Consider the following 22,437-nt stretch of genomic DNA (forward strand, 5'->3'; position numbering starts at 1 on the left):
GCCGAGCCGAGCCGAGCCGAGCCGGGCCGGGCCGGGCCGGGCCGGGCCAGGCCGAGCCAAGCCGAGCCGGGCGGAGCGGGGGCGAGACCGGGCCGGGCGGAGCGGAGCCGGGCGGAGCGGGGCGCAGCGGCGGCCGCGCCCGCAGGAGCCGCGGAGCGCAGGTGGGAGCCGAGCCGCGCCGCGCCGGCGGGGCCGCGCCGGGAGCGAGCCGGGCCGGGCCGGGCCGTGCGGGCCGCGGGCGGCGGGGCGGCGGCTCGCGGCCCCCCGGGCCCCCCGGGCCCCCCCGGGCCCGCGGCCCCTCGCCCGCCCGCCGTCCCGGCAGCAGAGGGCTATATTTGGAAAGTGACCTCTGGTCGTTCCCGGAGCAGCCGCTGCGGATTCAACTGTGGCAACGTAATGGCACGGCCGGGAAGCAGGAGCAGGGCTGTCCCGCCTGCACCTCGCCCGGCTCTGCTTGCGCCCCTCTGCACCCCTCTGCACCCCTCTGCACCCCCGCACCCTGCCTGCACCCTGCCTCCACCTGACCCGACCCCTGCTTGCACCCCCTGCACCCTGCCGGCACCCCGTCCAGCCATTCACAACCCCCGACACCTCCTCCAGCCCCTGCTTGCACCGCTCTGCACCCCGCCTGCACCCCGTCCGGCCCTGCTGACACCCTGCTTGCACTCTGTCCGGCCCTGCTCACAGCCCCTGCCCGCACCCTGCCCGCACCCTGCCCAGCCAGCTGGGCCCCATCCTCTCCCTGGCCGAGATGTGCTCCTACTGCTGCTGGATAAGGTGCTGCAAAAGCCCCGGAGGGCTGCTGCTGCTGAGCCCCCTCGCTGCTTCCCTGGGCCTGGCAGACACGTGCGCTGGGGCCGTGAGGGGCTGGCGGTGGTGTGCAGTGCGCGTCCCCTCCCACCTGGGCACGGGCAGCCGGCGTGGTTGGAGCTGCTGGTGCCCGCAGACCCCTGCTCCCTCCCCGGGGGCAGCGTGGGGCTCGTGCCATCGGGCCGCAGTGCTGGGGCAGCCCAGCAGCACGTCGCGCACTGCACCGGGCACAGGGACCCTCCCCGGTACCAGGACCAGGGGTGGGGGTGGGGGGTCGAGCCTTGGCCCCCCCACGCCTGGCCGCAATGCTGCCCTGCCAGGCTGGGAGCGATGCTGAGGGGGCCGCCGGGGAGCGCAAGGGCTGCAGGGCCCGGGCAGATCTGCCTCGGCTCAGCGCTGCCCGGGCCCCGTCCAAAAATCGCCGGGTTCCTACCCAGGGCAGTGGAGCCGTGTCGCTGCGCGCTCGGTGCCTCAGTTTCCCCACGCAGGCAGGGCGCCGGGGCCTCTCCTCCCGCAGAGAGGTGCCCCAGGGGAGGCGGCGGGCGTCCGCGAGCCGGTCCGGAGGCTCTGGGCGTCCCCGCGGGGTTCATGCCGAGCCTGGAGGGGGGCGGGCGCCCATCCCCGCGTCCCCTCTGCCGCGGGAGGTCTCGGCGTCCCGGCGCAGCCCCCGCGGGCGCTGACGGCCCCGTCCGCAGCCATGAGCCGCCGCGTGGTGCGCCAGAGCAAGTTCCGGCACGTCTTCGGCCAGCCGGTGAAGGCCGACCAGATGTACGAGGACATCCGCGTCTCCAAGGTGACGTGGGACAGCTCCTTCTGCGCCGTCAACCCCAAGTTCCTGGCCATCATCGTGGAGTCGGGCGGAGGGGGGGCCTTCATCGTCCTGCCCCTGGCCAAGGTGAGCGGAGCCGTGCCGTGCCGGGGGGACGCCCCGGGCACCCCGTCGTCGTCCTCGTGCCGGAGCTGCACGCCGTGTGCCTCGGTTTCCCTGGGGGGGGGGGTCCCCGGCGGCCTCGCCGCGGCCCCCGTCCACCACCGCCTCCGCCTGGCAGACGGGCCGCGTGGACAAGAACCACCCGCTGGTGACCGGGCACACGGCGCCGGTGCTGGACATCGACTGGTGCCCCCACAACGACAACGTCATCGCCAGCGCCTCCGAGGACACCACGGTGATGGTAAGGGCGCGTTCGGGGAGCCCGGGCCCAGCCGGGGCGCCAGGGTGGGGGGCAGCCCCCAGCGCGTCCCCCCACCCCCTTGGCCGCCCGGGACGTGTCACCGGGCTATTTTTACCCCGGGTGCCAAGCGGCCGCGCTGGCGGCTGCCGCTCGCTCCATGATGCAGCAGTTTGCGCTAAATATACCCGCGCCGGCGGCTCGGCACCCGGGAATAGCCGTGCCGGGGGCCGGGCCGGGCTCCCCCCGCCGGCGGGGCCGGGTCCGTCGGCGTCGCTTCGGCGGGGCGGGCGCGCCTCCTCCCCGGCGCTCGCCCCGCTGCTCGCCCAGGTGTGGCAGATCCCCGACTACGTGCCCGTGCGCAACCTGACGGAGCCCGTGGTCACGCTGGAGGGGCACTCCAAGCGGGTGGGCATCCTCGCCTGGCACCCCACCGCCCGCAACGTCCTGCTGAGCGCAGGTGAGGCCGGCGGCGGGGCGGCCCCGCGGCGCCCGGCGCGGCCCCCGGCGCCACGGCGTGCCCGCTCCCGGCAGGCGGCGACAACCTGGTGATCCTCTGGAACGTGGGCACGGGCGAGACGCTGCTGGCGCTGGAGGACATGCACACCGACCTCATCTACAACGTGGGCTGGAACCGCAACGGCAGCCTGCTCGTCACCGCCTGCAAGGACAAGCGGGTGCGCGTCATCGACCCCCGCCAGCGGCGCGTGGTGGCGGTGAGTGGCCCCGGGGCGCCCGCGTCGGGGGCTCTGCCCGGCCGCGCCGCCTCCGCGGGCGGGCTCCAACCCGCCGCCGGGAGAAGGCCGGGGCCGCGCGACGGCGCCCGCGCCCGCCGCGCCGCCTGCACGGCCAGGGGCGAAGGACCTTGGGCGCGGGCCGGCGGGGAGGCCCGGGCGCCGCCGCGGTGCCCCGCGCGCCAGCCGGGCCTCCGGGTCCCGGTGCGGGCCGGCGGGGAGGCCCGGGCGCCGCCGCGGTGCCCCGCGCTGACGCGGGCGCTCTCCGCCCTCCGCGCGCCAGGAGCGGTTCGCGCCCCACGAAGGCATGAGGCCCGTGCGGGCCATCTTCACCCGCGAGGGACACGTCTTCACCACGGGCTTTACCAGGATGAGCCAGCGGGAGCTGGGCTTGTGGGACCCGGTAACCAGGCCGCGTGGAGCGCTCCTGCGGGAACTTGGCCGCCTGTCCGTCCGTCCGTCCCCGTGGGAGCCCCCCCCGCCCCCACCCCCGTGCCGCGCTGCGTCGGGGCGCGGGGCCGGAGCAGCCCCGGCGGGGTGGGGGGCACGAGGAGAGGGCCCAGGGCGGCGGCGGCGGCGGCGGGGGGACGGGAGAGGAGCGCCGGGCCCGCGGCGCCCCGCGGCTAGGCCCCCCCCCCGGGGCCGCCCCCGCTCACCCTGCCGCCCCCCACCAAGAACAACTTCGAGGAGCCCATCGCCCTGCAGGAGATGGACACGAGCAACGGGGTGCTGCTGCCCTTCTACGACCCCGACTCCAGCATCGTCTACCTGTGCGGCAAGGTGAGCCGGCGGCGGGGGCGGCCCCGCGGGCCACCCACCCGCCCCCCCTGCCCGCCGCTGACGCCCGGCCCCGCGCCCGCAGGGCGACAGCAGCATCCGCTACTTCGAGATCACGGCCGAGGCGCCCTACGTGCACTACCTGAGCACCTACAGCAGCAAGGAGCCGCAGCGCGGCATGGGCTTCATGCCCAAGCGGGGGCTGGACGTCAGCAAGTGCGAGATCGCCCGGTGCGTGGGGCCGGGGAGGGGGGAGCCGGGGGGCCGGGAGGGGGCCGGGGGGGGCCCCCGCGCAGCCCCCTCACCGCCTCCGCCCGCAGGTTCTTCAAGCTGCACGAGCGCAAGTGCGAGCCCATCGTCATGACGGTGCCGCGCAAGGTGGGCGCCCCGGGGGCGAGGGGGTGACGGCCGCGCCGCTGGGGGGGGGGGGGGACACACCCCGTCCCACGCGCCGCCCCCCCCCCCCGCCCGCAGTCGGACCTCTTCCAGGACGACCTGTACCCCGACACACCGGGCCCCGAGCCGGCGCTGGAGGCGGACGAGTGGCTGGCGGGGAAGGACGCCGAGCCCATCCTCGTCTCGCTGCGGGACGGCTACGTGCCGCTCAAGAACCGCGAGCTGAAGGTCCTCAAGAAGAATGTCCTGGACCACCGGCCGCCCCCGGGGCACCGCCGCGGCCCGGCCGCCGGCGCCTCCGGCCTCTCCGTGAGTGCGCTCCGCGGGCGCGCGGCGGCGGCAGCGGCCTCGCCGCGCCGGGGGGGCTGGGGGAGCCGGGGGGGGGGTGGGTGGCCGCGGGGCGGGCGCGTGAGCCCGGCGCGTCCCCCCCTCCCCGCAGCGGCCCGCTCTGGAGGAGGTGCTGGAGGAGATCCGCGCGCTCAAGGAGACGGTCCGCGCGCAGGAGAAGCGCATCTCCGACCTGGAGAGCAAGCTCTGCCAGCTCACCAACGGCACGGCCTAGCGCCGCGGCCCGCGCCGGCCCGGCCGAGCTGGGCTGGACCAGCCCTACCGAAAAGGGGATTAAACCCGAGTCTCCGCAGGGGGAGGCGGCCGCAGCCCCGTTCTTTCCCGCGGAGCCGAGGCCGCATCCCTGCTCCGGCTGCGCCGGGGCGTCCCGCGGCGCCGGGGGCTGCTCCGAGGGGCCGGGACGGCGCAGCGCCCCGCCGGGCCTGCCCTCGCCGCGCGAGCCGAGGCTGGCGCCGGGGGGGGGGCCCCGAAGGGCGCCGGGGGCTCTCCCCGAGCGGCGCTTTGCTCCGCGCGCCCCGTCCCGGCGGCAGAGCCACAGAGAGCCCGGCGAGAGGCCACCGTTAAAGAGCGTTTATTGGGGTCGGCCGCGCTCGGAGCTGCTCGGGCTCCCGGCCCCGGCCCAGACGCCGCGTGTGGGGTGCACGGAGGGTGGTGGTGGAGGGGGGGGGGGGCCGCCGGCACGGGTCGCTACGAAGAGTCCCGGGCCCGGCCGGCGGGAGCGAGCCCCGCGGCCCCGTGTGCAAAGAGCGGGCCGGCGGCCCCGGCGCGGCGGGCAGCCCCGGGGGGCGGCCCCGGGGGGGGGGGGGCCGGGGTTAGCACCATTTGACTGAAGGTTTCTCCAGGGGGGGTGGGGGCCGGGATGAGGAGGGCGCAGTGCTGCCAGGGGGCAGCCAGAGAGGGGGAATCGGAGGGGGAGCGTGGGGGGGGGGCCGGAGCAGGGGAGTGTGTGTGTGTGTGGGGGGGAGTGTGACCCCGGGGCGTCCCACGCAGGCACCCCCATTGCTGCCCCAGCTGCCCCCCGCCCCCCACCCTCCGCAGTGGGGTGGGGGGGGCTGCATCCCCGTGCCGCCGCGGGGTGCAGTGGGGCTGAACCCCCCCCCCCCCCATGGCAGGCAGAGCAGCTCCCGGGTAAGTGCACTTGGTAGCGCCTGGCCAAGGGGGCCCAGCCGCCAGCCCCATAGCTCTGGGGCAGGATGGGCCCTCCCCCCCTCCCCGGCCTCCCCAAGGGGCCCACAGCATGGTGGGGGGGGGGGCGCTCAGGGTGTGGGGTGCAGTCTGTGGGGCTGCCCCCCGCCGTCCCCACTGCCCCCAGTGCTGCCCCAGCTGTGGGGCCGAGCCCCCCTGCATTCCCTACCCCGGCCCTTCCCTTCCACCCCCGCTGCAGGGGATTTCTCCCACCCCTGGGCCAAATCCTGCTCCCCCCCCATCCCACCCCCCGATTTGGCCTCTGCACCGTTCGGACTGACCCCTGCCGCCCGCGGCTCCGCGCGCTGCCGGGACCCCGTCCGGCGCGGCTCCGTGGCCCCGGGCACGGCCCCGTCCCCCCCACCCTGGGGCGCAGAGCCGGTGGGGGGCCGCTCAGCGCGGGGTCACTTCTCCGTCAGCGAGAGCTGCAGGATCCGCTGCAGCTCCTCTTCCTCCTGGCGCGTCCGGCGCTCGGCCTCCTCCTGCTCCCGCGCCGACAGCGCCATGGCCAGCCGCAGCTGCTCCGCGTAGCTGGGGAACAGGGCGCTGGGCCCGCCGCCCCCCACCCCCGGCGGCGGCGGCGGCCCGGGGGGCCGGGGCGCCGCCGTGTGCTGGGGAGTCCTGGGAGAGGGCAAGGGGGGGGGGGGCAGGCGGCGCGGGGCCGTGAGCGCGGCGCCCGGCGCCCGGCGCCCGCCCCGGGGGGACTGGCCGGTCCTTACCAACCTGTCTCCCCGGCGGCCCTCCTGCGACAGCGGGTGGGTGCCCGGCTTGCTGTTGGTCAGCGCTTCCCAGATGGTGACCTGCGGCAGAGCGGCGCTCGGAGCCCGTCCCCGTCCCCGCCGGGTGCTGCCCCCTTGCAGGGGGCAGCGGGGTGGGGGGGGGGGCTCTCGGAGGCTCTGTTTCTCCGGGATTTGTTTTTTCTTTTTTTTTTTTTGGGGGGGGGGGGGCGGCGGCGCGAGCCCACCTGGTCGTACTCGCTGCCGGCCTCGAGCAGGCTCTGCTGGATGGCGAACTGCAGCAGGTCGTCCTCGTCCTCCCGCAGCGCGTCCTGGTGGCTGCCCACCACGCTGTAGCCCCGCGGCACCTCGAACAGCGACGGGTCCATCTCGCACGCCCGGCACGAGGCTGCGGGGAGACACCCGTGGGCGCCTGGGCACGGCTCCCCCCCCCTCCCCCCTCCCGGCCCCGGCTCCCCGCCGCCCCCCACGCACTCAGGGAGCTGGAGCTGCTGACGCTGGAGGAGTCGCTGCTGGGCGAGGGCGCCTCGCTGCTGGGGCTCTGGCGCAGGGAGCTGACGGGCTCGTCGCACCCGTTGAGGTTGCCGAAGGTGATGCGGGCGTTGAGGATGTGGAAGATGGGGATTTCTTCCAAAAAAAAAAGAAAAAGAAAAAAATAGAGGGGGAATAAAAAACGGGGCTGAGGCAGGTGCGGGGAGGAGTGGGCGGCAGCGCTCCCCGCTTCGGGGCCGGGGCCCGGCGCCCGCCCGCCCGCACCGATCTTGACGGGGAAGCCAGGCGGGAGGCGCAGCGTGATGAAGTCCCGCAGCTTGGCGAAGAGCGCGTTGCTTATGGCCATGAGGTCGATGATGGGGGCGACCTGCTCGCACAGCGACAGCGGGTGGTCCTCGCACAGCCACAGCTTCGCCTTGAACCTGCACGCGGACGAGGCGCCAGGCTGGGGGCGGCCACCGGCCCGCCACCCCCGGCCTCTCCCCGGGGAGGCTGCGTGGAGCGGGGGGGGGGGGCAGCGCTGCCCTCCCGGACCCCCCCACGCCGCCGCCGCGGTGGGGCACGAGCCCCGCTCGCCTCCTCACTTCTGCGTCTTGGTGGTGAGCTCCATGGGCCGCCCCATGTCCCTGTTGCCCAGCTCGAAGTTGGGGTTGAAGTACTCCTCGGGCGTGATGGCCGTGGGGTTGGTGTGGCTCAGCGTCTGCGTGATCAGCGTCTGCGGGGACACGGCAGCGCGGGTCGGCGCGGGCACGGCTGCGGCGGCCGCGGCCCCACGTGTCCCCCGTCCCCGTCCCCCCCCCCGGCCGGCACGCTCACCCCGTTGTTGGGCCCCACGTGCTGCTCGGCAATGCCCAGGAAGGACTGCAGCGGGGTCTTGCTGCCTGCGGGAGACGCGCGTGAGCTGCGGAGCCGGTGCGGCCCCGGCGCGGCCCCAGCGCGGCCCCCGGTGCAGCCCCCGGCGCGGCCCGGCCCCACCTTTGCTCTTGCCCTTGTGCTGGTCCGAGAGGTGCTCGGTCCGCGTCCGCGTGATCAGCTCCACGTTGGACGCGCCGTAGACCTGGGCGAGGAGCACCCATGCCAGAGAGCGCAATTTCCCCCAGCAAGCCCCCCCGCACGGTCCAAGCCCTGCCCGCCGCCTGCCCCTCACCTTGGCCTCATACCCGTTCACCATCTCCGTCTTCTCGCTCCTCCAGCCCAGGATCCCGGACTTGTTCCTGGGGGCGGCGCAAGGCAGCCGTGAAGGGGGGGGTCTCCCTCGGGCCGGGTGGCCCTGCCCAGGACACCCGCCCGGCGCCCGGCCCCCGCCGCGGGTCCCACCTCTCGAAGGCGATGTTCTTGGTGTCGAGCTGCGTGGTGACGACGGGCGCCGTGAGCCGCCCCATCACCTGCTCCTCGGTGGGCTGCACAGCAGCCAGCAGCACCTCCTGGTCGTGGCTGGCCAGGGCCAGCGTCTCCGAGTAAACCACCCGCCGGTCGTGGTCGATCTCCATCACCACCGCGCTGGTGTCTGCGGGGGGCGGGCCCGGGTCAGGGCGCGCGGGGCCGGCCGGCCCCAGCGCCCGCCGCGCTCCCCGGCGAGGCGGCCGACCCGGCCCGGCTCACCTTGCCCGCGGAAGACGAAGCTGCGGTTGCCCCGCTGCCAGGTCATGTGGTCGAAGCCCAGCAGCGTGGTGTCCACCCGCAGGTTCTGGCCGCTCTTCCACACCTTGTACGTGTCGCTGGGGCAGATCTTGGACACCAGGGGCACTGGGGAGAGACGGCCGCAGCCCGTGGCAGCACCACCCGGCGTGTCCCACCCCGGGCTGGGCAGGGGATGCCCGGGCACCCAGCACCTCTGCGCCTGCGAAGACAGGGCGCAGGCGGGACGGGACCGGGGACGGGGACGGAGGCGACGGTCGAGACGGGGAAGGCTCCGTCCCGCTCTGAGCTTACCCCAGCTGGTGAATTCCCATTTCATCTCCACGTAGAAGTCCTGAGCCTGCGGGGAGCACAGAGGCGTCGCGGGGAGCCCGGCGCGGGGCCCCCCGCCGCGGCCGGCCGGCGGGGCCGGTGGCAGCCCACCTTGCGCAGCTTCTCCAGCAGGATGGGGATCCCGGCCAGGCGCTTGATGGCTCTCTGGTAGTCGCGGTAGCGCAGCACCAGCTGCACCAGCTCCAGGTCGCGGGTGCTCACGGCCTCCTGCAGGACTGCAGGGAGGAGACAGGCAGTGCCCAGCGGCGCGGCTCGGCACGGCACGGCGCGGCACGGCGCGGCGCGGCGCGGGGGCCGGCGAGCGCAGCCTCCCGGTCGGGGACGCCTCACCCGTCCAGCCGCTGCGGTTCTCCTTGCCCACGTCGGCGCCATGCTTCAGCAGCACCCGGGCGCACTCGAGGTGGCCCAGCGTGGTGGCCAGGTGCAGAGGGGTGCGTCCGCGGGGGTCCAGCTGCTCGATGTCGGCCTGCCGGGGCGCAGCGGGGGCTCAGGGCGCCCCTCGCCCCGGCGCTCCCCACCTCCGAGAGCATCCCTGGCTCCCTGTGCCCCCCCCCAGCCCGGAGACACCGTGGTGCCCAGGGCTCCGCACCGCCGGAGGCTGCCGGCGGCCCGGGGCGGCCCGGGGAGGGGGGAGCAGCTGCCGGGCACCCGGGGCCGGGGCCGGAGCGCACGCGTGGCCCAGGCTGACGCGGGGGCGGGAGGCGCCGCGGGAGCCACGCGTCCGCTCCGAGGATCCCCGGCCCCGGGGGGCCGCGCGGCCAGCCCAGTTTGTTTTTGCCAAGCCGGCAGCCCGGCTCGGAGCCAGCCCGGGGGAATCCCTCCCCGCCGGCGCTCCCGAGGGGAACGGCGGCCCGGTCCCCGCGCAGTGGCGCGGCATCGCACCCCTGCGCGGGTCGCACGGGGGCCGTGCCGAGGGCGTCCCGACGCTGCCCCTGGCCCGCCAAACCCGGGGCCCCGGGTAAGGGGGCTGCAGCAGCGCCCGCCCCAGCCCCCCCACCCCGGCACTCGTCCGCAAGCGGAGCCGGCTCTCCCGGCGCTCCTCGCTGTTGCAGCGCCGCCGGACCCGGCACGGCCCGCCGCCCCGGGGATGGGGGGGGCCCCGCCGCGGGGGGGTGGCCAGCCCGGCCGGCGGGTGCCCCCCATCCCCGGGGCACCCCGGGCAGCCTCACGGAGCGAGCGACACACTGCCAGAGCCGCGCGGCCCCTCCGGCTCGCGGGGAGCACAACGCGCTGCAAAAACGTTCTCCACGGCGACTGCTTCATCTTAATTGCACTAATGAAAAGGCTCTAATTAAAGCAAACGCCCCCCAGCCAGGGGACGGGCGCCGCAGGCTCAGCAGGGCTCCCGGGGCGCAGGATGCCCTGGTTTCACCCCCAGCGGCGCTGAGCAGGATGCGGCCCCCGCACTGGATCCAGCCCCAGGGGACCCAGCGCGACCCAGTTTTCCCCAGCCGGAGCTCAGCCTGGGTGCTGGGGCTGGCGCAGCTCCCGGTCGGGGGTGCAGCACAGCCCCCCGGGCGCTGCCCTTCCCGAGGCTGTGACCCCCTCAGCGGTGGGGCCGTGGCCCCCCCGGCTCCGCAAGCTGCCAGCCAGCCGCGGCGTGCGGCACAGCTCAGCGCCCGGGTTGTGCCCAGGCCCCGACGCTCCCGGACCACTGGAGCGGGGTCCGGGGGGCAGGATGAGCCCCTTCCCTGCCCGCTGCCAGCTCCGTGCAGTCCCTGCCCTGCGAAGCCGGGGCTGCCGGGGGCTCGGCCCCGCAGCGCTCCCGGGCGGCACGAGGGGCCTCGGGGACGGCGGCGCGGCCCCGCCGCCTGCCCTGCCCGGGGCTGCTGCCCGGTGGGACGGCCGCCTGCCCCCGGAGCCCCCCGCCAGCACCCGTGGGCTCGGCCTCGGCTCCCCCCGGCAGCCCCCAGCAGCGGCGTCCCCCCGGCAGCGCCCGAGCGCGCACGCGGCTCGCTCTCCGCTCGCCGTGCAAATGGCAGTGGTGACGTCTGCGGCACGGCTACGGCGACGGGAGAAGCCCCTCCGCCGGCGGGGGCTGCACGCTGTGGGGGGGGGGGGGCGAAGCTGCCCTCCCGCTTTTGGAGCCCGCCACGCGCTTCCTCGCCACGGCCGAGCCGGCGGCACACGTGCCTCCCGCCTCGGAGGCGATCTTTGATCTCCGGCGCGCCAAGCTCCTGGGAAAAATGACCCCAAATTACCACGGAAATAAAATCTGCCGGTGATGTCGCCGGGGGCAGCAGGGCCGAGGCCGCGGCGGTGCCGGGCGCCAGCAGCCCCCCGGCCGGCTCCCACAATGGAGGCGGGTGTGGCGGGAGCTGTCGCCCGCATCCCGGTGGGAGCATCCCGGTGGGAGCATCCTGGCGGGAGCACCCTGGTGGGAGCTCCCCGGTGGGAGCATCGCGGCAGCCCCGCAACCCCCCCACCCGGGATGCCCCCCGCGGCGCAGCGCAGCCGACGCTGGGGCCACCGGCGAGCGGAGGGGCCGGGAGCCGTGCGGGGTGGAGAGGGACGCCGGGGCAGAGCCTCGCTCACCGCCAGCCTCACTCGAGCGCCTGCGGTTTCCTGCGTCTTTGGGGCTGGGTTTTAATTACCTGAATTGCAAACGCCACCGGGGAGAGGGAGGCCGGGGGAGCCCGCCTGGGGATGCTCCGGCAGCCGGCTGCAGGGGAGGCGTTCCAGCCGGGGGGCTCCCCCCACCCTGCACAGCCTCCTGGTGCCGATGGGTTTGCACCCTGGGGGACCCATGGTGCCAGGGCCCAGCGCACCCCAGAGAGGGATCTGGCTGGAGCAGGGGGAGATGGGGGCTGCAGTCCGGGGGCTGCACCTGCTACTGGGCCAGCACCGCTGGCTGGCCCAGCTCTGGGGGCCCAGTGGGCCTAGCAGGGCTGTGGGAGCTGGGGGCACGTGGGGCTGGGTACACTGGGGGGCACTGGGGACCTGGGGGTGGCACCGACCCTGGTGGTGGCTGGCACAGATGTGCGCTCCCCAGGCTGGGGGGACCCCAAGGCCACCGACGCGGACCTCAGCACCCCTGGGTACCCCCGGCTGGTCCCTCCGCCCTGCTGCAGAGCCCTGCCAGCATCAGGGCCACCGCGGGGGGGGGGGACACCCCTCCCCGTCCTCATCCCCATCATCATCCTCATCCCATCCCCATCCCCATCCCTATCCCCATCCTCATCCCTATGCTCATCCTCATCTCCATCCCCATCCCTGAGCAGGGGACTCGGCTGCAGCCCGCGGAGCTCTGCAAGCCCGGCGGCAGCATTGCATCAGCCCGAGCCGAGCCGGGCCGGGCCGGGCCGGGCCGGGCCGAGCCGGGCCGCCCCGCCGCCGCCGCCCGCGGCCCCACCTGCTTGGCGCTGAGCTCCCGGTCCAGGTCGCGGGCGCGGTTGTGCCAGACGAGGTAGTGGAGCGGGTACCTGCCCTCCGGCCCCTTCCTGCCTGAGCAAGACGCGAGCATCCTCCGTGCATGCTGGAGCGGCGGGCGCGGGGGGCGGCGCGGGGCGGCGCGGGGCGGCGCGGCGGGGCGGAGCGGGGCGCGGGGCGCGGAGCGGGGCGCGGGGCGGCGCGGGGCGGCGCGGCGCCCCCGCGGCCCGTGCTTCCCCCCGGCACCCGCCCGGCCTCATGGGACTTGTAGTTCCCCCCCCCTCCCCGCGCCTGCATCGCCTTCCTCCTCCTCCTCCTCCTCCTCCTCCTCCTCCCACCGGCACCGCCCGCCCCCCGCCCCGGGCTCCCACCGCGTCCCCCAGCCCCGCACCCCCAGGGACCCCCGGGCCCCTGCGCGCCATGGGGCCGTGCGCAGGGGGCTGCGTAGGGACACCCCAGTGGCCCCCGACCACCCCAGCAGATTCCCCCCCCCCGGCCGCTTTCTCCCCCCTTCTCTCCTCTTGGCACAAGGTGGGCAAGCGGCAAAGCCCCTTGGGGACGCGGTGGCGCCAGCGGGTGCCAAATGCCCCCCCCCCCCCCCACGCCGTGGCCCCCCTCCACGGCGAAAGGCCAGGCCCGCGGCCCCTGCCCCTGCGTTTCCTTTTCCGCCTGTGTTTCTCCGGGGCGGGAGTCGTGTTTTCCGGCCGCTGCCGGAGAACAATGCGAGGCCGGGCCTTCCCAGCACCGCGCTCCCGGCCTCCCCGCTCCCGGCCTCCCCGCTGGCGCCCGCCCCGGCCCCCGGTGCCCTTCCCGGCTGCCGGGCCGGCGTGCCCGCCCCACGGCTCTCCTGTCCTCCGGGCAGCGAGCGACACTTGCCCCACAGTGCTGCCAGCCCCGGGGCAGGGATGCCAGCCCCGCAGCACGCCCCTTCGTGCCGCAGCATCCGCACGGATGCGGGAAGGGCCCGGCAGGCCCTGCTGCTGGCTGCCCCCGGCACGGCCCGCCCGGCACCCCACGGCCTTGCCCCCGCTCACGGCTCCCCTCCGCCGTAGCGTAGCCCCGAGCCGTACAGCCCCATTGTCACCGTCCTGCACCAGCCCCGCTCCCGGCTCCCCAGGGACCCCCACCCCGTGCAGCATCCCCCAGCTCCCCTGCGCCCCCCCCCCCCAGCTGCGGTCCCCCGTCCTCAAAAGCCATCTCCATAGCAACCGGTGATGAGGTCACCGGTGCCCGCGGAGCCTGCCCCGCGGTGATGCCGGGGCGCAGGATCCGGCCGAGCTGGGGCGGGGGCGAGGAGCGGCCCTGGCCCACCGCACTGCTGCAGGAGGTGCCCGGCTCGTGCGGCTCAGGGCCCCTCCGGCTGCTTGGTGGTCTCGGGGTGTCCCCAGCTCTGGGAGTGGAAAGGATCCCGGGGGGGGGGGACCCCGAACAGACCCTGTCTACCCACTGCCACACCAAAAAGCGCCTCGTGCCGGCCCCGTCGCGGGGGGAGCCAGGCCCCGCAGGGCCCTGCGCGGCCGCCGAGGCGTTCGCCCGCCCCACGGGGCTCCATGGCTGGGGGCCGCCCCCCCCCTCCTCCAGGGGGGGGAACCGTGGCCCTCAGCCAGGCCGTGGCCCAGAGCCAGGAGTCCTGCTAACCTCCCCCAGAGCTGGGCAGGGAGCCTGGGGGGGGGGATACCCTTGGCCCCCAGCCCAACCTGGGCGCGGGGGCTGCTGGTGCCGCTCCATGTTGGGCACCGGGGCTGGGCAGGGCGCACAGGGTGGGGGGCAGCCGTGGGACTGGGGTGCGCAGGACTGGGGCTGACAGCAGGGACTCCAGGAGAAGGGGGGTGGCCAGGGCTGTGGCGCCCGGGGGCAGGGCCAGGAGGGTGCCCAGTACTGAGGCTGGGGTGCCCAGGACCAGGAGGGCGGTGGGCCTAGGACCACGACCAGGGTCAGGTGCAGGACAGTGCCCAGGAGCAGCGCTGGGGTGCCCGGGAGCAGGGCCAGGAGCAGAGGGTGCCGGGAGCGGGGGGGAGAGGGGGGGAGGGGGCAGGAGCAGGGGGTGCCAGGAACAGCACTGGGGTGCCCAGCAGCAGGGGGGGCAGGAGCGGGGGGTGCCAGGAGCAGGGGGGGCAGGAGCGGGGGTGGGGGCAGGGGTGCTCTCAGAACTGGGGCTGTGACCGGCACCAGGAGCAGGTCCAGGATGGTGCCCTGGAACGGGGGGTGCGTGGGGGGGGGGTGGGGGGGAGCTGTCCCGGCCTGGGGCTGGGGTGCCCGGGGCCGGGGCCGGGCCGGGCCGGGCCGGGCCGGGCAGCAGGAGGGCGCGCAGGTGCGGGAGCGGGAGCGGCGCGGGGGCAGCGCGCGCAGCGGGGGCCGCGGCCGGCGGCGGGAGCGGGGCCGGGGCCGGGCGCTGCCGGGGGGCGGCGCGGGGGCGGCGCGGGGGCTGCGGTGCGGCGGCGGCGGCGGCGGCGCGGCGGGGGCGGCGCGGCCCCTCCCCCGGCGGGGCCGGGCCTGCGCCGCTTCCTGCGGAGCCGCGGGGCGCTGCGAGCAGCCGGCAGCCCCGGCGCGCCGCGGCCCCGCCGGCCCCGGCCCCGGCCCCCCGGCGCCCCCCCGGCGCCCGCCGCGCCGCCGGGCCGGCCCCCCCCGCGCCGCGCCGCCGCGGCCCCGCGCCGCGCCGCCGCCGCACGCTGGCGCAGAGGCCCGCGGCCGGGCCCGGGCCCGCCTCGCCGCTCAGGATGTCCCGGAAGGCGCAGCGGGCGGAGGTGTGCGCCGACTGCAGCGCCCCAGGTAAGGGCCGCCCCCGCCGCCGCCGCCCCCGCCGCCGCCTCCCCGCGGGGAGCCCCCTGCGCGCCCCCCGGCAGCGCCCGGGGGCCCCGCGCTGCACCCGCGCTGCACCCCCGGGAGTGCCCCGGCCGCCCCCCAACGTGCCCCCGCTGGGCCCTAGCCGGCCCTCCCCCCCGCCGCCGCCCGCAGCGAGGCCCCCGGTGCGCCCCAGCCCCCCCCCCCGGCACGGCCCCACCAGCCCTTCGCAGCCCCGCGGGGGTGGGGGGTGGGGGCGCACCCGGGCTGCGCCGGCTGCAGCGGGGACCCGGCCAGCGGCAGCGCGGGGGGACCCCTCTGCCCCCCCCCCCTCCGCCCCACATCGCCGAGGGGCGCCCGCTCCAGCCCGGCCCCCCCAGCCGCCCGCGCCAGGCCCGCCGCAAGCCGAAGCCTGAGCCTGGGCAAGGCGGTTCGCGCCCCCGGCAGCCCCCGCGCCGGGGGCCAGGCAGCCGCCCCGCGCCGCCGGCGGGGAGGTGGGCTGGGGGCCGCGGCGGCCCCCCACGCCGCTGCCCGCGGCCGGCCCCACCGCGCCGAATCTCGGCGGCGCTGAGCTAATGAATGAAAAGGGCCGAGCATCGCGGCTCGCTCCGAGCCGGGCCCGGAAAGCCGCCTCCGGGCGAAGGGTGTGCTGGATTTATTCCGGCCACGTGCCAAGGGCCGGATCCTGCCAGGAGAGCCGCGGGGCTCGCGTGGGAGCCGAGCTGCCCCACAGCTTCGGGCGCTCCCCTGCGCTGGCGGGCGAGCCGCGGCGCCCGGCGCTGCAGGACGGGGCCCGCCGGCCGGGCGCGGAGCATCTCGGCCAGGCTTGCCGTGCGTCAAGGATTCCTCCCGGGCTGCGGAAATGGAAACCAGTTTCTCCCAATCTCTTATCACCCGGCAGCCATGTGAGGAAATGAGTTATAAAGTCCAGCGGGCCGGTTTCCTCCCGCGCCGCCGCTTCGCCGCCCCGGGGGCTGTGCGGTGCCGTGCCGTGCCGTGCGGTGCCGCCCGGGGAGGCCCAGCCGGCAGAGCGGCGCGGGGCTCCCGGCGGGCTGCGGGGAGCCTTCCCGGCTCTGCCTGCCGCTCCCGCCGCCCGCGCGGCGGGCTGTTCCCGCGGCGCCCCGCGGCCCGGCCATCTGCGCGCGCGGAGCCGCCGGGCCCGGCCGCGCCGGCGTCGGCGGAGCGACGGGGGCCCCGCGCGCCGGCACCCCCCCGGCCGCCCTTTCTGCCGGCGCAGGAAGGAAGAGCGGGGTGGGCGGGCTGGCTCCATCGCCGCCCGCCGGGCTCTATCCGCGGGGATAACGGGAAAGGGGCCGCGGCGGCTCGCGGACCCCCGCCCGCCTGCCCGCCCTCGCCTCGTCCCTGAGCCGGGTTTGGCCGCCGGGGAGCGGCGCGGCGGGCAGGGCCCCCCCCCCCCCCCGTCGCCCGCCCCCGGGTGCCAGCGCGGAGCCGGAGCGCCCGGCGGCCTCTCAAACGGCCCTTTGTTCTCCGGCGGATACAAAGGGCCCCGGCGCGGCGGGGGCGCCCGGGGGGGGCCGCGGCACCTGCGCCCCGCGGGGCGGCCCCCCCCCCCCCCGCCGCCGCCTGTGCCCCGCCGGGGCTCGGCCGCCTTCTGCCCCCGACCCCCTTTTCCCGTTTTGCGGGGGCCCTGTTGCTACGGGAAACCTCCGCGTTCCCCCCCCCCAAGCCGCAGGCTCGCAGCGGTAGCCAGGGAAACCTCGGGGTTTCGGCCGCCCCCCCCCCCCCCATCCCCGGCTGCGGCAGCGGGGCGGGGGGAGGCGCCCCGTGACACCCCCCCCCCCGCAGACCCCGGCTGGGCCTCCATCAACCGCGGCGTGCTCATCTGCGACGAGTGCTGCAGCGTGCACCGCAGCCTGGGCCGCCACATCTCCATCGTCAAGCACCTGCGCCACAGCCCCTGGCCCGCCACGCTGCTCCAGGTGGGTGTCCAGCCCGGCGCGCCCCCCTGCCCCGGCCCGGCGCGCCGCCGCCCCCCCCCCGCCCTCACGCTGCCCTGCCGGCCCCCTCCCCAGATGGTGCACACCTTGGCCAGCAACGGTGCCAACTCCATCTGGGAGCACTCGCTGCTGGACCCGGCGCAGGTGCAGAGCGGGCGCCGCAAGGCCAACCCCCAGGACAAAGTGCAGTAAGTGCCGGCCGTGCCGTGCCGTGCCGTGCCGTGCCGTGGGGAGGGGGCTGCGCAGCCCCCTCAGCCCCGTCTCCTCCCCAGCCCCACCAAGTCGGAGTTCATCCGCGCCAAGTACCAGATGCTGGCGTTCGTGCACAAGCTGCCGTGCCGGGACGACGACGGGGTCACCGCCAAGGACCTCAGCAAGGTGGGAGGCGGGCACGGCCCCGGCGCGGCGCGGGCTGGGGGCCGGGAGCCGGCGGCCCCCCCCTCACCCCCGCCCGCCCGCCTCCCCCGCAGCAACTGCACTCGAGCGTGCGGACGGGCAACCTGGAGACCTGCCTTCGCCTGCTCTCGCTGGGCGCCCAGGCCAACTTCTTCCACCCGGTGAGAGCCCCGCGCTGCGGGTGGAGGGGGGGGATGCCAGGGGGGCGCGCGGGGCCGGGGGAGCCGCGCCGTGCTGAGCCGTGCCGCGCCGTGCCGCGCCGTGCCGCGCCGCAGGAGAAGGGCACCACGCCGCTGCACGTGGCCGCCAAGGCCGGCCAGATCCTGCAAGCGGAGCTGCTGGTGGTCTACGGCGCGGACCCCGGGGCGCCCGACGTCAACGGCCGGACCCCCATCGACTACGCCAGGTGAGGGGCAGCCGGGGGGGGGGGGGGCGGGCGGGGGGCCGGCGGCGGTGCCGGGGGGGGCCGCGGCTCACCGCTGCCCGCTGCCCGCAGGCAGGCGGCGCAGCACGAGCTGGCCGAGCGGCTGGTGGAGTGCCAGTACGAGCTGACCGACCGGCTCGCCTTCTACCTCTGCGGGAGGAAGCCGGGTGAGTGCCGGGGCGCCGGCGGGGGCCGGGGGCCGGGGCGGCGGCGGCGGGGGGGGGGGGTCCGCACTCACCGGCGCCGCTGTCTTTGCGCAGACCACAAGAACGGGCACTACATCATCCCGCAGATGGCGGACAGGTGAGCGCCCGCCGGCCCCGCTCCAGCACCGCCGCCCCGGGGTCGGGGGGGGGGGGGAATCGGGGCTGGGGAAGGGGGTCGCGGGTTGGGGGGGGGGGTCCGTGCGCGCGCGTTTAACGTCCTGCTCTGTCCTGTTCTTCCCCCCGCTGCCTTCTCCGGAGCGCAGGGTGCGCCCCAAGTGCGTGGCACAGAGGTATAGTCCGCCGGGCTCCGGGGGTCCCCTCGCCCCCCATCCCCGTCCAGGGCGCCGGGCACACGCGGGGGGGTGGGGGGGGGGCAGCGGGCCGGGGGAGGCACCGGCTCTGTGCGTCCCCCCCCCACACACACACCTCCTCTTCCTCCTCCTCCTCCTCCTCCTCCTCCCGGCAGCCTCGACCTGTCCGAACTGGCCAAGGCGGCCAAGAAGAAGCTGCAGGCGGTGAGTGGGGCCGAGGGCGGGGGGCAGGGGGTGGCGCCCCCCCCCCCAAACTGGCAACCCCCCGCCTGATGCTCACCCCCCCCCTCCACCCCGCTCCCCCTCCTCAGCTCAGCAACCGGCTCTTCGAGGAGCTGGCCATGGACGTGTACGACGAGGTGGACCGCCGCGAGAACGACGCGGGTGAGCCGGGGCGCCGCGGGGCCCCCGCCCCATAGCGGCCCCGACCCCCTCCGGCGCGCCGCGGGGCCGGCGCTGGCGGCCGTCCCGGCTCGGCTCGGCTCGGCTCGGCTCGGCGCCGCTCCCGGAGGAGGAGGAGGAGGAGGAGGCCGGGACCGCAGGCCCCTCCTTCCTCATTCCTCCGGCGGGGGCCCGGGGGGCCGTTTGCTCCGCGCGGGGGGCTGCGGCGCGGGCGCAGCCCGGAGGTGGGTGCCGGTGGCGGCGTCTGTCCGTCCCCGGCGCGGGGTGGGGGGTGGGGGGCTCACGGCTGGGGGGGGGGGGCACCCCATAGCTGCGGCCAGTGGGGCACGGGCTGCGCAGAGCCCGGAGGGGGCGGCACGTCGGGGCGGCAGGGGGGGGGGGGGGGGTGGCCCTGGAGGGTCCGGGATGGGACCCCGCGGTTGGGGAGGGGGGTGCGGGATGGGGCTGGCCCCACGGCAGCGGCGGCCGGGGGGGGGGCCGCGTCCTTCCGGCGTGCGGCGGTGCCGACGCGGCGCCCGCCCGCAGTCTGGCTGACGACGCAGAACCACAGCACGCTGGTGACGGAGCGCAGCGCCGTGCCCTTCCTGCCCGTCAACCCCGAGTACTCGGCCACCCGCAACCAGGTGAGCCGCCCCCGGCGCCCCCCGCCCCTCCTGTTTTTATTATTATTATTATTATCACTTATTTATTCCCCCCCCCCCGCCCCGGCAGGGCCGGCAGAAGCTGGCGCGGTTCAACGCCCGGGAATTCGCCACGCTGCTCATCGACATCCTGGGCGAAGCCAAGCGCCGGCAGCAGGGGAAGAGCCTGCTGAGCCCCACAGGTGGGGGGCACGGGGGGGTGGGGGCGCGGGGGGCGCCCCGCTCCGCCCCGCCGCGGCCGCTCACCGCGCCCCCGGCCCGCAGACGCCCTCGACTACTCGCTGCGGAGCCAGAGCGACCTGGACGACCAGCACGACTACGACAGCGTCGCCTCCGACGAGGACACGGACCAGGAGCTGCTGCGCAACGCCTCGCGCAACAACCGTGCCCGGGTGAGCGCCGCCGGCCCGGCGCCCCGGGGATGGCCGCGTGGGGGGGTCCCGGCCCCCAGGGGTGGGCGACCCGGTTCCCGTGCCCCGAAGCCCAGGGGATGGCCGCGGGGGGGTCCCGGCCCCCAGGGGTGGGCGATCCCATTTCCATGCCCTGGTGCCCTGGGGATGGCCGCAGGGGCTCCCGGCCCCCAGGAGTGGGTAATCCCGTTCCCATGCCCCGAAGCCCAGGGGATGGCCACGGGGGGGTCCCGGCCCCCAGGGGTGGGCGATCCCGTTCCCATGCCCTGGTGCCCCGGGGATGGCCGCAGGGGGGTCCCGGCCCCCAGGGGTGGGCGATCCCGTTCCCGCGCCCCGAAGCCCAGGGGATGGCCGCGGGGGGGGTCCTGGCCCCCAGGAGTGGGCGATCCCGTTCCCGCGCCCCGAAGCCCAGGGGATGGCCGCGGGGGGGGTCCTGGCCCCCAGGAGTGGGCGATCCCGTTCCCGCGCCCCGAAGCCCAGGGGATGGCCACGGGGGGGTCCCGCAGTTGGTGCTGAGCACCTCTACCCGCAGAGCATGGACTCCTCGGACCTGTCGGACGGCCCCATCACGCTGCAGGAGTACCTGGAGGTGAAGAAGGCCCTGGCGGCCTCGGAGGCCAAGGTGCAGCAGCTCATGAAGGTGAACAACAGCCTGAGCGACGAGCTGCGCCGGCTGCAGCGCGAGGTGGGTGCCGGGCCGCGGGGCCGGGCCGGGGGCGCCCGGCAGCGCTCGCGGCTCACGCCCCTGCCCCGCTTCACCTCTTCCTGCAGATCCACAAGCTGCAGTCGGAAAACTCGCAGATCCGGCAGCAGACGGGCCCCACGCACCCGGCGCCGGCCCCCAGCGAGCGCCCGGAGCACGGGCACCCCCCGGGCCCGGCCGCCGCGCACCGCCGGGACCGCCAGGCCTTCTCCATGTACGAGCCCGGCTCGGCGCTCAAGCCCTTCGGGCAGCCCGCGGAGGAGCTCGTGACGCGGCTCCAGCCCTTCGGCTCCAGCGTGAGTGCGGCGGGCGCGCGGCGCTCCCGGCACGGCGGCGGCCCCCCCCCCCCCCCCTCCGCCGGGCGCCCCCGCGGCCGCGCGCCCTGCGCGGCTCCGCTCTCGCTGCGAACCCCTCCGGGGTGCTGAGCTGCAGCCGCCCCGGCGGGGTGGCGACGTCCCCGGTGGGGTTGGGGGGGGGGTGGCCCCCTCCTCGGCGGAGGGCCGCGGGCACCTCTTAACCTCCCGTGTGTCGCCAGGAGGCGGAGGACGAGGCTCTGTACCCCGTGCACATCCCGGCCAGCGTGTACCGGGTAAGGGGCCGCATCCTGCGCGGCCCGCGGGGCCCCTGCACGGCGCCGGCGGCGGCCGCGGGCGGCTCCCCGGCGTCCCCCGCGCCCGTCCTCTCCCGCCCGCCACCGCGACCCCCTTTCCCCCCCGCCCCCTCCTCCCCGCTTCCAGCGCCGTCTTTCCCCCCTCCAGATCCGGAAAGGTGTGTCTGCCTCCTCGGTGCCCTTTCCCCCGTCCTCCCCGCTGCTCTCCTGCCCGCCCGACGGTGCCCGGCACATGGTGACGTACCGGGTGGCAGCTCCCGGGGAGGGGGCCGGCGGGACCCCCAGCCCCCGCCGTGGGGCCGGGGCCGGGCAGAGCTTGATGCTGCCTCTTCTCCCCCCCCCCCCGTCCCGCTCCCAGAGCAAGCTGGACCGGCACGGCAGCGGCACCGACAGCGACTACGACAACACGCAGGCGGGTGAGCTCCTGCTCAGGTGAGCGCCGGGCCGGGGGCCGCGCCGGGGGCCGGGGCGGGTGGGCAGGCGGGCGGCCCTCACCCCCCGCGCCCCCCACACCCCCCCCCAGCGTGGAGGGGAAGCGGTTCGTGGAGCTGAGCAAGGAGGAGGACTTTGCGCACGAGCTGGACCCGCTGGACGGGGAGCTGGACCCGGGGCTGCCCAGCACCGAGGACGTCATCCTCAAAACCGAGCAGGTCACCAAGAACATCCAGGAGCTGCTGCGGGCTGCGCAGGAGTCCAAGCACGACAGGTGGGGCTGGGGCGGGGGTCCAGCCCCCCGCGGCCCCTCGGAGGCGGCCCCCCCCCCCCCCAGGGCCCAGCGCTGACCCCTCTGCTCGCCCCCAGCTTCGTGCCCTGCTCGGAGAAGATCCACTCGGCCGTCACGGAGATGGCTTTGCTCTTCCCCAAGGTAGGCGGGCGCGGGGGCGGCCGCGGCGGGCGCCGTGCCCCCGGGGGGCCTGGCGCCCACCTCGTGTCCGTGTGTCCCCCCCGCCCCTGCAGAAGCCGGCGCTGGAGACGGTGCGGAGCTCCCTGCGGCTGCTCAACGCCAGCGCCTACCGGCTGCAGAGCGAGTGCCGCAAGACGGTGCCGCCGGAGCCGGGCGCCGCCGTGGACTACCAGCTCCTGACGCAGCAGGTCATCCAGTGCGCCTACGACATCGCCAAGGCCGCCAAGCAGCTGGTCACCATCACCACGCGGGAGAAGAAGCAGTGAGCCCCCGGCGCCGCGCCGCCTCGCCCGCGATCATTTGATTTTTTTTTTTTTTTCCTCCCCCCTTTTTTTTTTTTTCTCCTCCGCGCGGGCGCCCTGCCGAGCCGGCGGAGGAGCCGGTGCTGAGCGCGTCCTCCGGCCGAGGCCCGCGGTGGGGGCCCGCGCCCCCTCCTCTCTGTGTATATATATATTTCCCCCCCGTCCCGTGCCCGGAGCCGCTGCCGCGCGCCGTGCCGCCCGCGCCCCTAACTTATCCCGCACCGAGCGCGCGGAGCCGCCCGCGGCGGCGGGGATGCGACCCCCCCCCCACCTCGCCGCCTGCGGCATTACACTGGACCGGGGGGGGGGGTGCGCGCGGCGGGGGCCCCCGGCCGCCCCCGGCCCCGCTCTACCCCCCGTCTTGTACATTTGTATCAATAAAGATGTGAGCGTCGCACGGG

The 22,437-nt window shown here is 76.8% G+C and overlaps 3 protein-coding genes across 20 annotated transcripts; 2 read left to right on the forward strand and 1 right to left on the reverse strand.

The window, feature by feature from the left end:
• Positions 1-4,526, forward strand: CORO6 (coronin 6). Of its 7 annotated transcripts, none has more exons than XM_062592537.1 (11): positions 4-161; positions 1,506-1,705; positions 1,860-1,982; positions 2,310-2,439; positions 2,514-2,695; positions 2,997-3,116; positions 3,389-3,493; positions 3,576-3,721; positions 3,811-3,868; positions 3,965-4,195; positions 4,326-4,526. In XM_062592537.1, the coding sequence occupies exons 2-11, from the start codon at positions 1,508-1,510 to the stop codon at positions 4,446-4,448; spliced, it is 1,416 nt and encodes a 471-aa protein (XP_062448521.1). In that variant the 5' UTR covers positions 4-161; positions 1,506-1,507; the 3' UTR covers positions 4,449-4,526. The 7 variants fall into 7 exon arrangements, with proteins under 7 accessions (XP_062448523.1, XP_062448521.1, XP_062448522.1 ...); XM_062592538.1 differs by lacking the exon at positions 4-161 and adding an exon at positions 302-393; XM_062592539.1 differs by lacking the exon at positions 2,997-3,116 and having other exon boundaries at positions 1-161.
• A 1,151-nt stretch (positions 4,527-5,677) lies between these two features.
• On the reverse strand, positions 5,678-12,124 carry ANKRD13B (ankyrin repeat domain 13B). 8 transcript variants are annotated; one of them, XM_062592312.1, is made up of 15 exons: positions 11,972-12,124; positions 8,950-9,085; positions 8,710-8,834; positions 8,581-8,626; positions 8,251-8,394; positions 7,966-8,155; positions 7,796-7,862; positions 7,624-7,705; positions 7,465-7,529; positions 7,233-7,363; positions 6,913-7,070; positions 6,631-6,783; positions 6,384-6,544; positions 6,143-6,219; positions 5,678-6,040 (listed from the first exon to the last, which is right to left on the reverse strand). In XM_062592312.1, the coding sequence occupies exons 1-15, from the start codon at positions 12,080-12,082 to the stop codon at positions 5,824-5,826; spliced, it is 1,863 nt and encodes a 620-aa protein (XP_062448296.1). In that variant the 5' UTR covers positions 12,083-12,124; the 3' UTR covers positions 5,678-5,823. The 8 variants fall into 8 exon arrangements, with proteins under 8 accessions (XP_062448296.1, XP_062448291.1, XP_062448295.1 ...); XM_062592307.1 differs by having other exon boundaries at positions 6,139-6,219; XM_062592311.1 differs by lacking the exon at positions 11,972-12,124 and adding an exon at positions 10,821-11,032 and having other exon boundaries at positions 5,678-5,950; positions 6,384-6,503.
• Positions 12,125-14,669: 2,545 nt separating this feature from the next.
• On the forward strand, positions 14,670-22,437 carry GIT1 (GIT ArfGAP 1). 5 transcript variants are annotated; one of them, XM_062592228.1, is made up of 22 exons: positions 14,670-14,757; positions 16,576-16,709; positions 16,803-16,915; positions 17,000-17,105; positions 17,198-17,284; positions 17,399-17,529; positions 17,620-17,714; positions 17,808-17,850; positions 18,017-18,043; positions 18,220-18,268; positions 18,376-18,448; positions 18,992-19,089; positions 19,178-19,289; positions 19,372-19,499; positions 20,050-20,202; positions 20,289-20,516; positions 20,756-20,809; positions 20,979-21,065; positions 21,189-21,262; positions 21,354-21,536; positions 21,632-21,695; positions 21,788-22,437. In XM_062592228.1, the coding sequence occupies exons 1-22, from the start codon at positions 14,706-14,708 to the stop codon at positions 21,998-22,000; spliced, it is 2,304 nt and encodes a 767-aa protein (XP_062448212.1). In that variant the 5' UTR covers positions 14,670-14,705; the 3' UTR covers positions 22,001-22,437. The 5 variants fall into 5 exon arrangements, with proteins under 5 accessions (XP_062448212.1, XP_062448214.1, XP_062448213.1 ...); XM_062592230.1 differs by lacking the exon at positions 20,756-20,809; XM_062592229.1 differs by lacking the exon at positions 18,017-18,043.

Source organism: Rhea pennata, chromosome 20, assembly GCF_028389875.1.
Source record: "Rhea pennata isolate bPtePen1 chromosome 20, bPtePen1.pri, whole genome shotgun sequence".
Classification (NCBI taxonomy): domain Eukaryota; kingdom Metazoa; phylum Chordata; class Aves; order Rheiformes; family Rheidae; genus Rhea; species Rhea pennata.